A 14,912-nucleotide genomic window follows, 5' to 3' on the forward strand; every position below is an offset into this window, starting at 1 on the left:
TGACAATTTTCATGACTTGGAGTAACATATAGTAATCTTTCTTTTGTCTTGGAAACACACAGACCCATTGCCCTTCAAATCACCTGTGGTAATTGCTCAATTTATCTTGAAAATGAAGTCAAACATTCCCAGAGGAACATTTCATTGGTACCTTAGAAGAGAAGAAAATTCTCTACCACAAAAACAAAACAAAACAAAACAAAACAAAACAAAACAAAACAAAAAAAAAAAACCAAAAAAAAAACCAAACCAAAAAAAAAAACCATAAAAACATTTACATTAACCCAACAATACTACAGAAATGGCCAAATTTATTCAGATGTTAAAGTAATAACCTTAATTGTTGTGTAGAAATTCTGCCTATCTCCTGAAGCAGATGTTTATATATGTTAGAAAATACACACATCCATATTTTTTATCATTTGTTGCATAACTGGATAGTTCTTCCTTTAAGACATTCAAAAATTATTAAGGATTTGTTTTACTATGTTTAACTAATTGTGCTAAAACCCAGTCCAGTCTCTGATATTAAAGATAGATAACTAATCTGGTAAGACATGGGGGACTGTGTTTAAGCTGAAAAATGGGGAGATTTAGGATAGGTGTTAGGAGGAAATTCATTACTCAGAGGCAGTGAGGCACTGGTACAGCTGCCCAGAGACGCTGTGGATGCCCCCCCTCCTGGAGGCACTCAAGGTCAGGTTGAATGGGGCCCTGGGTAGACTGAGTTGTTGGTTGGCAACCAGCCCATGGTTGGGGCTGGGGTGGTGTGAGTTTTAAGGTCCCCTCCAATCTAAGCAATTCTGTGATTCTATGGTTCTATGAATCTGAAGTTTTCCAGAACAATTCAGTAAAGAGAAGACTTTCTGATGTACAGAAAACTGCTCCTTAGATTGCTTCCATTATACACAAAAAGACACCCAAGAAACTATATATGTGATCACATTCTCCTATAATAAGTTCTTGTACCCTCTCTCAGCCCTTTAAGAAGCACCAACTAATGCTTTCTTACTTTCTAGCTGTTTTCCTCTTATCTAAGATCAATATAAATTGCAGATAACTTGATAGTCAGAGGAAGACAAAAAACATTCGGATCCAGACAGTTTTATCATGTATTCAGAAGAGGTTCAGATCAGCATCTCACTGTTGTGTAATAAATTTATTTTTAAATATTTTGTTACAAAAGTATTCTGATGAAGATGGGATAGAGAAATTACCAAAAGTTTCATGATCACTCAGATGTAAATAAGATACTGAAGTAGAGATTTTGCTTGCTACTGAAGGCAAAACAAAGAGTTAGCCTTCTGGGTACTGGGATCTGTAAAGGCACTTCATAGTGTTGTCAAGTAAATAAGATTTCCCCTCAAGATGGAAAGAATACACTGATGGTTTCCATTTGAAAGTTAGATTATCATAAGCAGATGATCATGACATGAAGACCAAGATTGGGCTGGAAGACATTCCACACATGGACACAAATTAATGAAGGAAAATTATTTGACACTCCTTCAGCCTACAAAGACAGTGCAAGATGCATCTTTTGAAATACTTCCAGAATTCTATGAAGCTAGTGAGAAACATTAAGCAAAAAAACAAAAATCATTTAACTTCTGGATCAAAACAAAATATAAATGATAAGTAAGTTTTTTACTTTCCAAGTAGCACCAAAGATACGAAGATTCTGTTGCATTACTTAGAGTTCATTTCTGGTTTTGGAAATTACATTAAATATGTACATCAACCTACTTTACATAGGCCATGTTCTGGATTATGAAGAGCCACAAATTAACACTTGAATATAAATACATGTTCAACTTGTACCATATTTGAGAATGGACAATGACGTGGAAATCATTTTTCTTTCTCACTGGACCTTTATAGAATGGCAGAAAGTACCAACTTTAGCTAAGTGTTTTAATTGATTTTAGATGTGAGCCCGAAATAAATAGTTAGAAACTGTTATGTATGAAGTTGCTCTGAAAGTAATATGTTCTATCAAACAGTGCTATTGTACTCTGTTGTAGTTTCCATGGAAAGGAACAGGATACATTACTTTCAGACCAATCTAAGCACTTGGAATTAATGCTGCAAACATCTAAGCATATACTTAAAGTAATCAAACAAATTATAACTAGTTATGTTATCAGACAAAACTAATCATATGCTCAAATATTTAAAGGACTGAAACCTTTGGTAGACAAGATATGTAAGCCACTTGCTAGTTGTTGCTTTCAAGGCTATTCTAGGTACAACAAATTAAAACTTAATATTTCATTCAGAACTACTTTTTTTGGTCTATAACTAATATGACTGATTCTACTGTGTGTATTAGTGAAAGAGAGCAAACAGGAACATGGAGCTAGGTATGGAGAACATATACTTCCTCCAGCAGTGTGCAGCAGGTCAGACAGAAGACTGAGCAGCCAATGAGTACGATTCCATTAGATGCAAAGATCTGAATTTAGAGCTTTCTGCCATGACAACATGGGTAGTGCTTTCTCACTCCTCCATGGTTCCAGATTAGCAATCCTAAAAACTTGACTCTAAGTAGTTCTTGTAGGTTTTGGATGAGAACCTTAGCTTAACCTACTAAACCAGAAAACAAAACTATATACTTTTCTGATGTTTCAGCAACAGAGTCTTACAAATGTCACGGGTACAAAAATAGCATAAGCAGAGAGGAAGATGCAGAACAAAAGCAGTGTAATAGACCCAAAACTTCCCAATATTTTTGAGTTTTCTGGGTTTTTTTGTTGTTTTTTTTTTTTTTTTTTTCCTTTCTGTTTTTCAAGATATACTGGAACAAAAATTGTCAAAACAAGCTGAATTTCTGTCTGTCTGTATGATGCACACAGACATTCTTCCCTTCTATGGCAAATTTTAATTCAAGTTTTTGCAATGATATAATATGCAATGTTGTTCTCCTTCTAGTTGTACTGGCAAAACTACAGACAGCAAATAACCCACCAGGATGAATAGGTAAACATGGGCAAAAATGAAACAGTCAATTTATTTTTTATTTATTTTTTTTTTCTACAGTTAGTAGTATATTTGCATATCCAGCCTTAATTTCAAGTTGCACTGAATGTAGTTAAGGAGATTAAGCTTCAGGTTCATTGTTCATTAGATTTAAGAGAAGCAAGTATTATTTAACTTCTCAATTTTCCTACCAATGCGGGTGTCAAAAAGACAAACAGCAAATACAGGAAAGAGTTCTCACTTATTAAACAAAAGTTAATCCTGATTGTCCTCGTGATCAGGAAAGGATTGATTTTGCTGCTTGGTTTCTGTGTCAGGCAGCTTCCAGTCTCTGAAGTCCAAGATATATACCATCCCATGAGGCAGAATGCACATGTAGATCTGCTAGGGCTTTTGGTACTGAAATCTCTCCAGTGCCTGGTTGAAGGGTCTTGCCTATATTAATTAGAATTAAACTTATCACTAAATGTACACAGTGAGAATTTCCTTCAAATTATGACCAATAAAAGAAATCTCTCTTTTTTTTTTTTTTTTTTTTTTTTTTTTTTTTTTTTTTTCTCCTTGCCAGTTATGGCAAGAGCTAAAGCTCTAATTCCCCTCCCTCCATACCCCACCCTACCTCACCTACTTTGTCACTTTATCACTGTGTTTGCTGTAATGTACATAGAAGCATACAGCCACTATGTTCTATGTTTAACATGTATCAAACTGCTGGAGAATGTTTTATGGGCTGTTCTGCATGGGAGAAGATCCTCCAAAGACCTTTTTTGATTAAGTATGTACTGAAGGGTCTGCCTGTCATATGAAGAGACAGACTGGATTCAACCCAAGAAGCTTCTGACTTTACAGGTTAAAGACTAAACCATGTGGACAGACACAACTCATAAATGAGGATCACACTGTTACAAAAAGCTTGAAAAGCTTAGCTGAAGCCCAGTTTACCCATTAATTATATTCTGGACCTGCCAGTTTATGGATATACTCTTGATATGGCTTGCTTTCTTTCAGAGACTTTCAGTTGGATATTTTTTCACAAAGGCAAACTATTTACAGAATCTGCATACTGCATAATTGTAAGGATTGTGTGTTATCATTTACTTGAAAATCTCCTAACAGGTTTTAATTAAAACATTTCTTAGTTAAGTATATTCTTTCTCTCCCCTCTCCCAAAGAGTTTTTCTAGTAAAGGCCAACTTACAATGGATAGCATCTACAAGAAATATTTTGCCTCAACATTGTGTTTCAGAAGCAGATTATTCTTATTCTAGTTTTGCTGTTTCCTTTGAAGGCTCCTGAATTATGATTGTGATCAAATTCCTAATAAGGTGGGAGGAGAAATCAATAGAATGAATGTTGCATTGAAAACTATTAAATCTGGAAATTGGTCAGACAGTCTGAATATATTCTAGAACTTCAAGTGACGGCATTTTTTCCTAGAGTAACCATTCATGTTAAAATGTTCGGCTTTTATAAAGGTGAAGTAGCACAGTGCTTTAAATACTAAGAGCACATTCTGTTTAAGAAAATAACTTTCCCCTATTATTAGATAAGGTATAGAAAAATACAAGAGGGATGAGGTGAGACTATCCTTTGGGACTGCATCACTCACTTTCTGCAGAAGCTACACCTCCAAAAGAGAATCACTTGCAAAAGATCTGGAAATAATTAGATACTATTGTGCTATTTGGGCTAAAAATAAATAATAATAATAATAAAATAAATGAAATTTTTAAAGATGAAAGAACACTGCAAAGTCTTTTGTTGTTTATTTGCTTTTTAACATGTAGTTCATTGAAGAAATCTACCCCTTCAACAGTAACACAGCTGGGACATACTCAGTTAGGCTGAGGGAACAAAGAACAGCTAATCAAGCACAGATCTTGTCAAACGTAACACATCTTCATCCATTTTATGTTAAAATAGACTAAATCAAAATGAAAGTGTCTGTTTTTATGATAAGTGAAAATCATCACGTTTATTACCAATTATGTGGAATATATATATTTCAAGTACTTAAGTGAATGCTCTTAGCTTATATAAGAAATAAATATAGCCTTCAAAGTAAGCTACATTTTAATCCGATGAAGTAGGTGATCCTGGGAAATAAATGAATGAAGGGAAGCAAATTATAATAAAAGAAATATTCTAAAAATACAAAGAATAGAACATTTTCTTCTTTCCCAAGCCCCAAAAATGATGCACTATCCTTACAGGAGTTCCTCTAAAACTTAAAAAGTATTTTCCACAGAAACTCCAAATTCCTTTGGGGGGAAAGAGTTGATTGCATATCCCTCTGAGTCTAAAAGGCTGCCCATATGAACTGAATTATCCATGACATGTACCTTCAGACAGTTGTAATGTGATATTTCATGTAAATTTAGACCATACCTTGGACGTGAGCCGCTGGCAATGTTGATTTTATTCAGGAGCTCAGATAAGAAAAAAACTCTGACATCCTTGCTAATCTGTAGCCGTTAACATGGAATTTCCAACATAAAGAGCATAAAAGCATCTAATTTGCTGTAGCAAATGAAAGGAAAACAAACTTCGTATTTCCCTTTCCTTTTCAATGTCTAAAGTTACTCTGTTCTGTGCAAACAAAATTGTAATTTTCAAAGGTTTTTGACATCATCATCATCTATCTTTTGAAAGACACATTTCAAACTTCACCTAATCTGTGGAATGTCATTCAATTTGAATCTGAAGGATTTACCCATGGTAGGAAGAAAAGACCTAGTTATGTTAGGATTACTAAAAAAAATAAAAAATAAATGCAGTACTTTACATAGTCTTCCCAGTTCATATTAATACATAAAAGCTCATGTTGTGCTCTTTGTTTTAATACAGAGATGATTTAACTTCATTTTTCATTCATAGCATCTCTTAGCCTCCTGATGTTACCTAGGGGCTGGATTGTGTTATATGTTTTATTTGCCATTTTGTTCTAGCGATGTTCTTTATTATGTTCTGTCGCTATTTCAAAGCATTTACGTCGTGTTTTCTTTTGATAAATAATTTAAAAAATTGAATAGAAAACTTCACCAAAGATTTTCATGCAGATGAACAGAACTGTAGACCGTTTAGTACACTTATAGGACACAATATTTTGTGCAGATGAAATGCTTTTTGGTCAGCCTTTACACCAGTACAGCCCCCTGTTGACCAATGCCTGTAGAAACATTAAACATCACTCCTCCAACAACGGTAAAGCATTAGCTTCTGAAGAACTTGAAGTATAAACAGGCATCAGGATGCAAGATTGTTCTTATTTACAAGTCAAGGAAACAACCCTAAAATATCAGCTTAGGTATAAGAATTAAAAACTGCTATTTCCTCAAGTGATTGGATAAATGGAAAATAGCTCTCAAGCAAACACTGAAGAAAATCAATTAACGTTTAGAATTTCAAAATTATTCAGCTCTTTACATTGTATTAGGTATAAAATGAAGCTTATTTTTAACATAGTCAAATATTTTGAAATTATAAATAACTGGTATAAGAGTCACAAAACCAACAAATTGATTTAGCTCCATTTGCTACATAGCTTGACTGAGTTGTCTAAAGAAAATGCACTGCAGAAAGAGCTTAAATTTCTCCCTCTTCCTTTCAATCAATATTTGAGGCAAAGTTTCATCTCTAGGGCCCTTAATGGCAGGAATTCCTGGAGCCAGCAAATGAGTAATGTTAAACCTATGATTAGATGATGAGGCCATCAAAGACACTAGACCCTAATGCTTCATTCCACTTTATTCCTGAGAACTGCAGTAAAGCCAAAGACTAGGGAAGATAGGACTGTAAGTTATTCCTTTCCTCAAGTGAAGGATTCAAAAGATGTTAAAAAGAAAAAAAAAAAAAAAAAAAAAAAAGAGAAAAAAAAAATTAAGAAAAGATTTCATGACATGAACATAAGGCTCAAAAAGCTTTAATGGATCTTTTGGAATTTTCCTGGAACCCAGGATTTAGCCATTAGGTAACAAATTTTTCAAGTGCTCTGCTGGAGAGGGTTTGAAGTTCAAACCCCACTGAGGATTCCTGCTAGGATTGTATGTTTCTTTTACTTTTCCCTAACCAATATCTGCCTAAGCAGCGAAAAAAGAAAATGAGAGAAAAAAATAAAAATAAAAATAAAAGAAGAAGAAAGAAAAAAAAAAAAAAAACACAAAGGAAAACAAGATCTAATGATTTCCTTATGACAGCAGCTTGAAGAAACGCAAGCTACGGACTGGCAACAGCAGGTAAGTTGGAACTCCCTCCCCCAGCTTCCCCCCAAAGACTTGTAAATGTTAATTATTTTTTGATAGATGCATCAGAAGTAGATCTTCATTTCATTTGTCCCTGAAAAAGTATTTCTTTTCAGTACATCTTTGGTGCAGGTAATGCTTAAGGAAAACTGCAAACAAATATTTTCCCTCGGTAATAATGTAAAGAGTTAATGTGGGCAAATATATTAACCCAGTATAGATTTCACTGATATTTTAAATCTACAGGGGACTTGATACATGATAAACTGGTAATAAGTCTGTAGAGAACTGAAAGGACTTTTAGATTATTTGGATCTTTCAGACCATTGTATGTGCCTCATATTATATAAAAGGAATTTGAGAATAGCTTATTATTGGCACTATAATGTATAAAGCTGTATGCAGGAAGTAAGCCAATAACAATCTGGAGAAACAAAATCAAAACTGAGATGTAAGGAATCCAAACAGTCAATGAAATTAATTTAATTCTGAATATTTTACCTGTGAGAGCAAATCAAAAGGTTGATTGATTCAGATTTCAGAGAAACCAATTACTGTTATGCTAAAAAACCATAAACAAATCAAAAAAGCTACAGAATTTTTTTATAAATAAAAATATTCTACTTTTGTCACTTCTTAAGGAATACTTCAGCCATGTTCCTTTGCTTTTTGTATATGACAGCTGTATAAAATATGTAGTAGCTTATATCGTATACCAGAAATAATAAAGCCACTGTAAAGTATGGCTTAAAGAAATTATTAGTTCAAAATCAGATTTCAATTATGAAAATAATATTATCTTCATGTATTGTAAATAAGAACTGGCTTGACAAAGAGTTCACACAGAGGAAAAGTGGATAATGTACACCCATACAGTTCTAAAAAACAAATGCAAATATAATTGCATACTCTTTGAGATTAATTTGTATTTTCCTATAAGGAAATGGAAGAATGGAACAAACAGCAATTCACACTTCAAGAGTTGAAAGTAGTCCAGCGTTATGCTAGAGAACCACTAAAATTACAATCAGAGAATGTCTTACCTGTGAACAAAGCAGCATAACAAGTTCAACCACGGAAGTACTCGACTTCATGCAAACCAGACCTGCAAAGGAATAGTCAAAAGTGAATTTAAAAGATTACTAGTTTTTAGTAAATACAGCTAAATGGTTTCAGAAAATCCATAACATTTCCGTACTGTATTTTTTTAATCATTAAATTCAATGACAGAAGTGTCAAGCCAAATTCTTGAAGAATTTCAGTTTCAAAGATACTTAAATGTTCGTGAACTCTTAAGGAATCACCTTGAAGAAAAGCTGTACCAGGATCAGTACAGAGAGTTTTCTGATCATGCCTTTTTGTCTTTTAGCTCAGATTACAATTTAGCAAAATAAGTAAGAAAAATCTATCTAGCTCTCTATTTATATCATCCAGAGCAACTCAGTAGGTGATAAGCATAAGAAAACAATCTTTGAAAATCAAATCCTGTAAATGCTTAAGAATGACCTGATCAGATATTAATAAGTAGAGAATAAGGTTTCCGCATAGAAATTAATTCAATTTTCATCTGGCAACTGAATTTGAAACTTTGAGTGGTAATGAAAGAGGCACTCATAAAATCTATTTCCTAGCAAATTTAGAATCTCTGTAGTTCATGCTTCTTGAAAACCTTGAATTCTACAGTGTAGTCATTACTCACAGTTTTTACTTAATTTAAATAATTGTTACGTTTCACATTACCACAGTTTTGAATATTATTTTTTGCAGCTTTGGAGATGCTGATTAACTTTTTGAGAAAATGTTATCATATCCAAGTACTTAACAGATGTTTTATAAAGGGAGGAGAAGGAAATTACACTTCTACTTTTAACTTTGATAGTTTCTGTTTTCTAAATTCAAACATGCAATACATTGATATCATGGCTTAGGTCACAAAAAAGCTTTTTATGTGCCATAAAAATGATGAATACACAAATAATACAACTAAAGAAGCTGAAAAAGAAGCTGACGTACTTTAAGTAGGTTTCAACAAACAGCGATTAGAGACAAAAGCGCTCCTACACAATAGCACATATATTTATTGTGGGTAGTGGATAAATACCCTTTTGTGCCCATTTTGCTAACAACCCCATCCTCATTGTACAGTAACACAGAACACGCTGTAAGAAACCACTAGGATTCCATTCTATCAGATATATGAGCAGACAGTTAACTAATGAAATAAGAGGCAGATGTGAAAAGCTCATTTAGGGAGACAATTGCTGTAATTGATCAGCTATTCTCATGCTCAAGTGCTTGAGGATCAGAAAGATTAATGGGATACTTATCACCTGCAGGCTACCTCCACTGTTTGAAAACTGACAAAGAAAATCCAAACAGAAAAGCAAACCCAACAGTTAAGCTAATACAGGTAGGAGCAAGGCAGATATATAAAATACTTGATCAGAGAGCAAGTTTTATTGTGAATTAATCTCATATGAGGGCAGCTCTGAAAGTAATGCCTCCTAATTTATTATTCCAGCCCACTACATAAGAGGTGGATGCTGGTGGTATGGCAGTAGAGGCTGCACCTTCCCATCAATGTTCCATTATATTTTGCTGCTGTGCAACAGATGGCAGCATTAGGGCAGTCTGACAGAAAAACATCTGACACAGAAGTATGTAAGAAGTAAAGGTGTGTCACTGAATTCCTCCATGTGGAAGAAGTATCACCCATTGACATTCACTGATGCCTGCTGAATGTTTCTAGAGGCTAAAACAATGGATGTGAGCACACTGAGGCTGTGGGTGGTTTGTCAGCAGCGGCAACAGTAACTGCGATCACCTCCACTGGTGCAGATTTTTATAAGCATATCATGCAGGCTGGCAGGTTCATTGCTGATTAAAATCACAAAATCATTTGAGTTGGAAGGGAGACTTAAAGGTCATCATGTCAAGTCCCCTGCAATTAAGAAGTACACCTACAGCTAGATCAGATTGTTCAGAGCCCTGTTCAGCCTGATCTTGAATATCTCCAAAGACAGGGCATTCACCACCATTCTGGGCCCCTTGTTCCATAGCCAGTGTAGGCGACTATATTGAAAAACAGTGTTCTATAGCTGAGAGATTGGTCTATCATATAACATTATTGTGTACCTTGTATCTGTTGTGGTTTCCAAGTAAATAAATAGGAGCCATGGTTTTCGGAGCAACCTACATATTATGTAAAACTCCCCTTCTTCCTCCTCCCCCCCCCAAAAAAAAACCAAACAAACAAACAAAAAAAACCACAAAAAACACAAAAAAACAACAATCAACATACAAAACATACAATTTTCAAGTTACAGTCTTGCAAATCTCTATATATCTTTAACTTTTGATTTCATATTACAAGCACAAATGTCTCCAGAATATACATTAATATACACATTAAGAAAAACAGACCAACAATATGATGTTACAAAGACTATATGATATGTATCTGATGAAACTAAGTCATATGTTTGCATGCTTTCCAAAAATTAAATTGATGCAAACACACCACTTTGAACAGACAAAAATACTGAATACTTTCTAGTTTTATTCATCAAATTGTAGGCTTTTAATTTCCAGACATTTGGTGATATTTAAACCTTGAGTTTCAAACAACATAAAAAAACTTTGGAGCATTGCACAAATATCTAAAATGACAGAATATATGCCTAAAATTTTAAAAAGATAGTATAAGTACTTGCAATTATAGAAACACTGAATCACAGAATCCTCAGATTGGTAAGAGACCTTTAAAGGTCACCAAGTCCAACTGCGGTGCAAAGAGCAGGGACACCTACAGCTCCATCAGGTGCACAGAGCCTCATCCAGTCTGACTTCGAGTCTCTCCAGGGATGGGGCATTCACCACCTCTCTGGGCAACCTGTGCCACTGCCTCACCACCCTCATTGTAAAATATTTATTCCTTATATCCAGCCTAACCCTATTCTCTTTATGCTTGAAACTATTTCCCCTTTTTCTGTTACAACAGCACCTGCAAAAGAGTCTGTCCCCTTTTTTCCTGTATCTCGTCTGAAAGATACTTAAAAGATATCATCCAGATAACAATGATAATCTACTCCAAATGACATACTTTATAATTAATAAAGCAGGACTCTGAAGGCAATAATAATTACTTTAGTGCAAAGTTTTCAATTTAAAATCATAAGAATATTAACATGTTATGCCTAACTTTTTAAAACCTTGATGATTTTAAGGACTGAATAAAATGACTGTCTGATCTAAAATTGATGGCTTTTCTATTTGTCTAGACATCAGCTGATAACTTCTTGTATACCAGATCTAATAAACTGTGAGCTTGATTGGGATGATCTGGTATTGGAAGGGAGAAATTAACTATTTTTGGTAAAATTCTGAGAGGAAGCAGACCTGACATCTAGTTAGTACATCAGCACACCCATTCATTATAAACAGCTCTGTAACTGCCTGTTGATGAAATAAACCACTGATGATATCCATTGACACCTCCGATAACCAATGTTAATGTTTGAGGAGACAGATTTACACATCAAAATCGAACAAATAACTAACACAAAAATTGTACTACTTTTAGTGTGTGAGAACAGAGAGGGAATTAGGAAAGCCCCATAACACAAGCTAATGGTAACAGGAATACCCTTTACCAAGAGCTCAGCCTAAAGCAGAAGTTGTGAATTAAAGTGTGTAACTCCCTAATTATAAAGAAGCAAAGACAGGACAGTTCTTAGTAGAAAATGGAGAGCCACGTGCATCTTGATGAGTAGGAAGAAAAAACTAAAAGCATAAGTACTTCACCTTTCTATTTAAGTTCTTATAGGGTACATGGCTTGAAGTAAAACAGAGCATGGAAATGCAAAACACTCAGATCAGAGACACTGCTTCACATCATAAGTCTCTTGCTTATCAGCCTCCTACTCACACTTCAGGGACTCCATCAGCTTGAATCATATGGGGGAAAGTGTGTGCCCTCCATTAAATACTCCTTTTCCTCCTTTCTAGCTGCCAAGCCCTCTATTTTTGTGTCCCTTTTGTTTGTTTCCATCTTTGCCTATTTGTGATTAAGTGGGAAAGATGTGAAATATATATATATAAATATTTGCTGTTACACAAAACACAATCTTCACCTGTCAAAGGCACTGTGTAGTCAACAGTACAGGATGATATAAGCAGGTCAGGATTAACAGAGGACAGATCCATTTGTGACTGTTGGGAAAAACTGTCAATGTAACCTCTTGTTTATGAAAATTCTACTTAATCAAAATTGTACGACTAAGTTAAGGAGGAAGCATTGAATCTCACCTATTGAACTAACATGATGTTGCTTTCATAATCTTGTTTTTTAAATTAGTGTAATCCTCTGTTCTAGAAGCCCAGCTTGTGCTAAACACCTTAGAGTTGGTACTAAAATCATTTCTTTCCTCAGACTGTTCCTTTCAAATAGACAAAAAGCAAAGGAGGAAGAACATTTTACAGGCAAATGAGAAGGAAGTAAGTGATTGAGGTATCTTCATAAAATCAACATCAGAATTTATAGCATGAAGCAGAATAAAACCAAACTTAATGAGCCCCAAATGCAGGAAAAAACAGCAGTTATTCTGCCTCATCATACTTTTGGGGATTTCACAGAGATTTTTAGTGTTCAAAATTGTATTAATTTTTATATAATGAGAAACAAAAAAAAAAAAAAAAATGATGTAAAGCTTTAAAAATGAATGCCTTCTCTGATAGAGGAAAGCAGAGAAAACTATTTTTAGTTCTCTTCCCCTACCACTTAGCTCCAACAAGAAGTATTTGCAATTCAAACTAAAACTATTGCCTGCATTCTTCAGCTGCACATAAGTTCTTCCTATACCATCTGTATCAAATGCCATTAAGGAAGCTAATGTAATTACCAAAATACAAGTGGATATTTCCTGCATACAGCAAGGTTAAAAAGGTCACTGTCTAACTGAATGGAGTATGTGCTCTTTATATTTGCTGTTCTTAGTGCTTTTCTTTATAGCCTATTCTCAGTCCATTAAATATAGCCACCAAAATTCAGCATTTGATGGCAACAATGACCACATATATGGATACAAAAACTGGGAGCATCAAGTGCATGACCTTAGCTAATCTGGAATAAATGATGTATGCCTGACAATTATCTCAAAATGCTCTGGTTTACATGACTTCTTTTTCAGTGTTCTTCCGATGCCCCAAAGATATGCTAATTATTTCTTTTAACTATTACTTATTAATGTCTAAAAAAGATTAATTTCAACATTACTATTTTAGTCATGCCTTTGGCATTAATCAAATCTTGGGTTCAAAACCTCGACATCACCATGCTGAACCAGTCAGTGTGAATTTCCACTGCGCAGAAATATAATGTAGGCTGATAAAATCATTAAAAAAATAAAAAAATAAAAAATAAATCCTTATGAAATAAGATCATGGTTTTGAACTTCTTTTCATTATTATTAATACAATGTGTGTATGAGCCTAACTGAATACCGCCACAATTTCATCTGGTCTTTATCAACGTTTGCCAGCATTTTCTTTCAATGCTTTTACTTCGTGTCAACTTAAACCCTTATTGGAACTGGAACCAATTGTAATATTAGCAAAACCAAAAAGATAGGAGTTGTTATATCTGATGCTGAGCTTAGGGGAAAAAAAAAAAAAAAAGAAAAAAAAAAAAATTAACTAAACTATAAAGATTGAGACAGTTTACACTGTTAGACCTAGTCATAGAGAAAAGTTGGCTTTTACATGATGCCACCAAAACTATAGGAGCCTTATTTCATATGTCAAAATAAAGACATCGTATTGTATACATTATTTTATCACCATAAAAAAAGTGGATAGGACCACAAAGTCCTAAAATCCTAAAAGATTCAGAAAATACTTGAACTCTTTTTTTTTTTTTTTTTTTTTTTTAACTTATATTTCCATAAAGTCAGCTATTTTCTCTTTACTACTGCCAGCATTTTTCAAGTAACTTAAACAAACTTGTACTGTTTCAATTTTTTCACCATAGCTACTGGTAAGAATGTACTGCATCTGCTGCTACAGTCCTCACTTCCTCATCTACCATAAGACAAAATCGGAGTTTTCCACAGGAAATGAAATATGTGTTCCCAATTTTGATAGACTAACGTTCATTTCAAGATTTGTTAGCAATGGTACAAAAAGTTTAATGGCAGTTCATGCTGGTGGCAGAAACTAAACCGTGTTTTAGTTTTGGTAACAGTATGAAAAATTTATTGAGATATTATCATTGGAAATGCAAGTTTTCTTTCAAGTTTATCATTGAAAGATTTTCCTTCTGCTAGAAGAATCGTAGTAAATGTTTTCTTGACATATTGTACTACATTTAACTTGGAATCAGAAAAATGAGCTTAGTTTGGACTTTCTTTTTTTCTTTGTTCTTTTTTTGACCATCAGTTAAAATTACTTAGATAGTTTAAATCTCCAGTATTCCTTTTTCTCGTAGTTCAGAGAAGCCTGGACTGAAATTCATCATTTTAATCATCGACTAAGTTGCTAGCAAGTTCATCAAAGACATGAAAAGTATGGTGGAAAAATATAAAGGTAAGTGAAAAGTTTGGAAATATGTTAAAATATTAACTGAAATGACATCTTTTCCTTTTCCAAGTGAAATGATGATCAGAAAACAGAGGCAATAACCCTTGCCTAGGAAAA

The 14,912-nt window shown here is 34.0% G+C and overlaps 1 protein-coding gene across 7 annotated transcripts in view; it reads right to left on the reverse strand.

The window, feature by feature from the left end:
• Window positions 1-14,912, reverse strand: part of NBEA (neurobeachin) — a 449,426-nt gene that overhangs the window by 241,807 nt on the left and 192,707 nt on the right. For all 7 annotated transcript variants that reach the window (XM_072361559.1, XM_072361556.1, XM_072361557.1 and 4 more), the window contains one exon: window positions 8,264-8,325. In XM_072361559.1, the coding sequence (XP_072217660.1) occupies window positions 8,264-8,325 (62 nt within the window). The remainder of the gene's footprint in view (window positions 1-8,263; window positions 8,326-14,912) is intronic.

Source organism: Excalfactoria chinensis, chromosome 1, assembly GCF_039878825.1.
Source record: "Excalfactoria chinensis isolate bCotChi1 chromosome 1, bCotChi1.hap2, whole genome shotgun sequence".
In the NCBI taxonomy this organism is placed as follows: Eukaryota; Metazoa; Chordata; class Aves; order Galliformes; family Phasianidae; genus Excalfactoria; species Excalfactoria chinensis.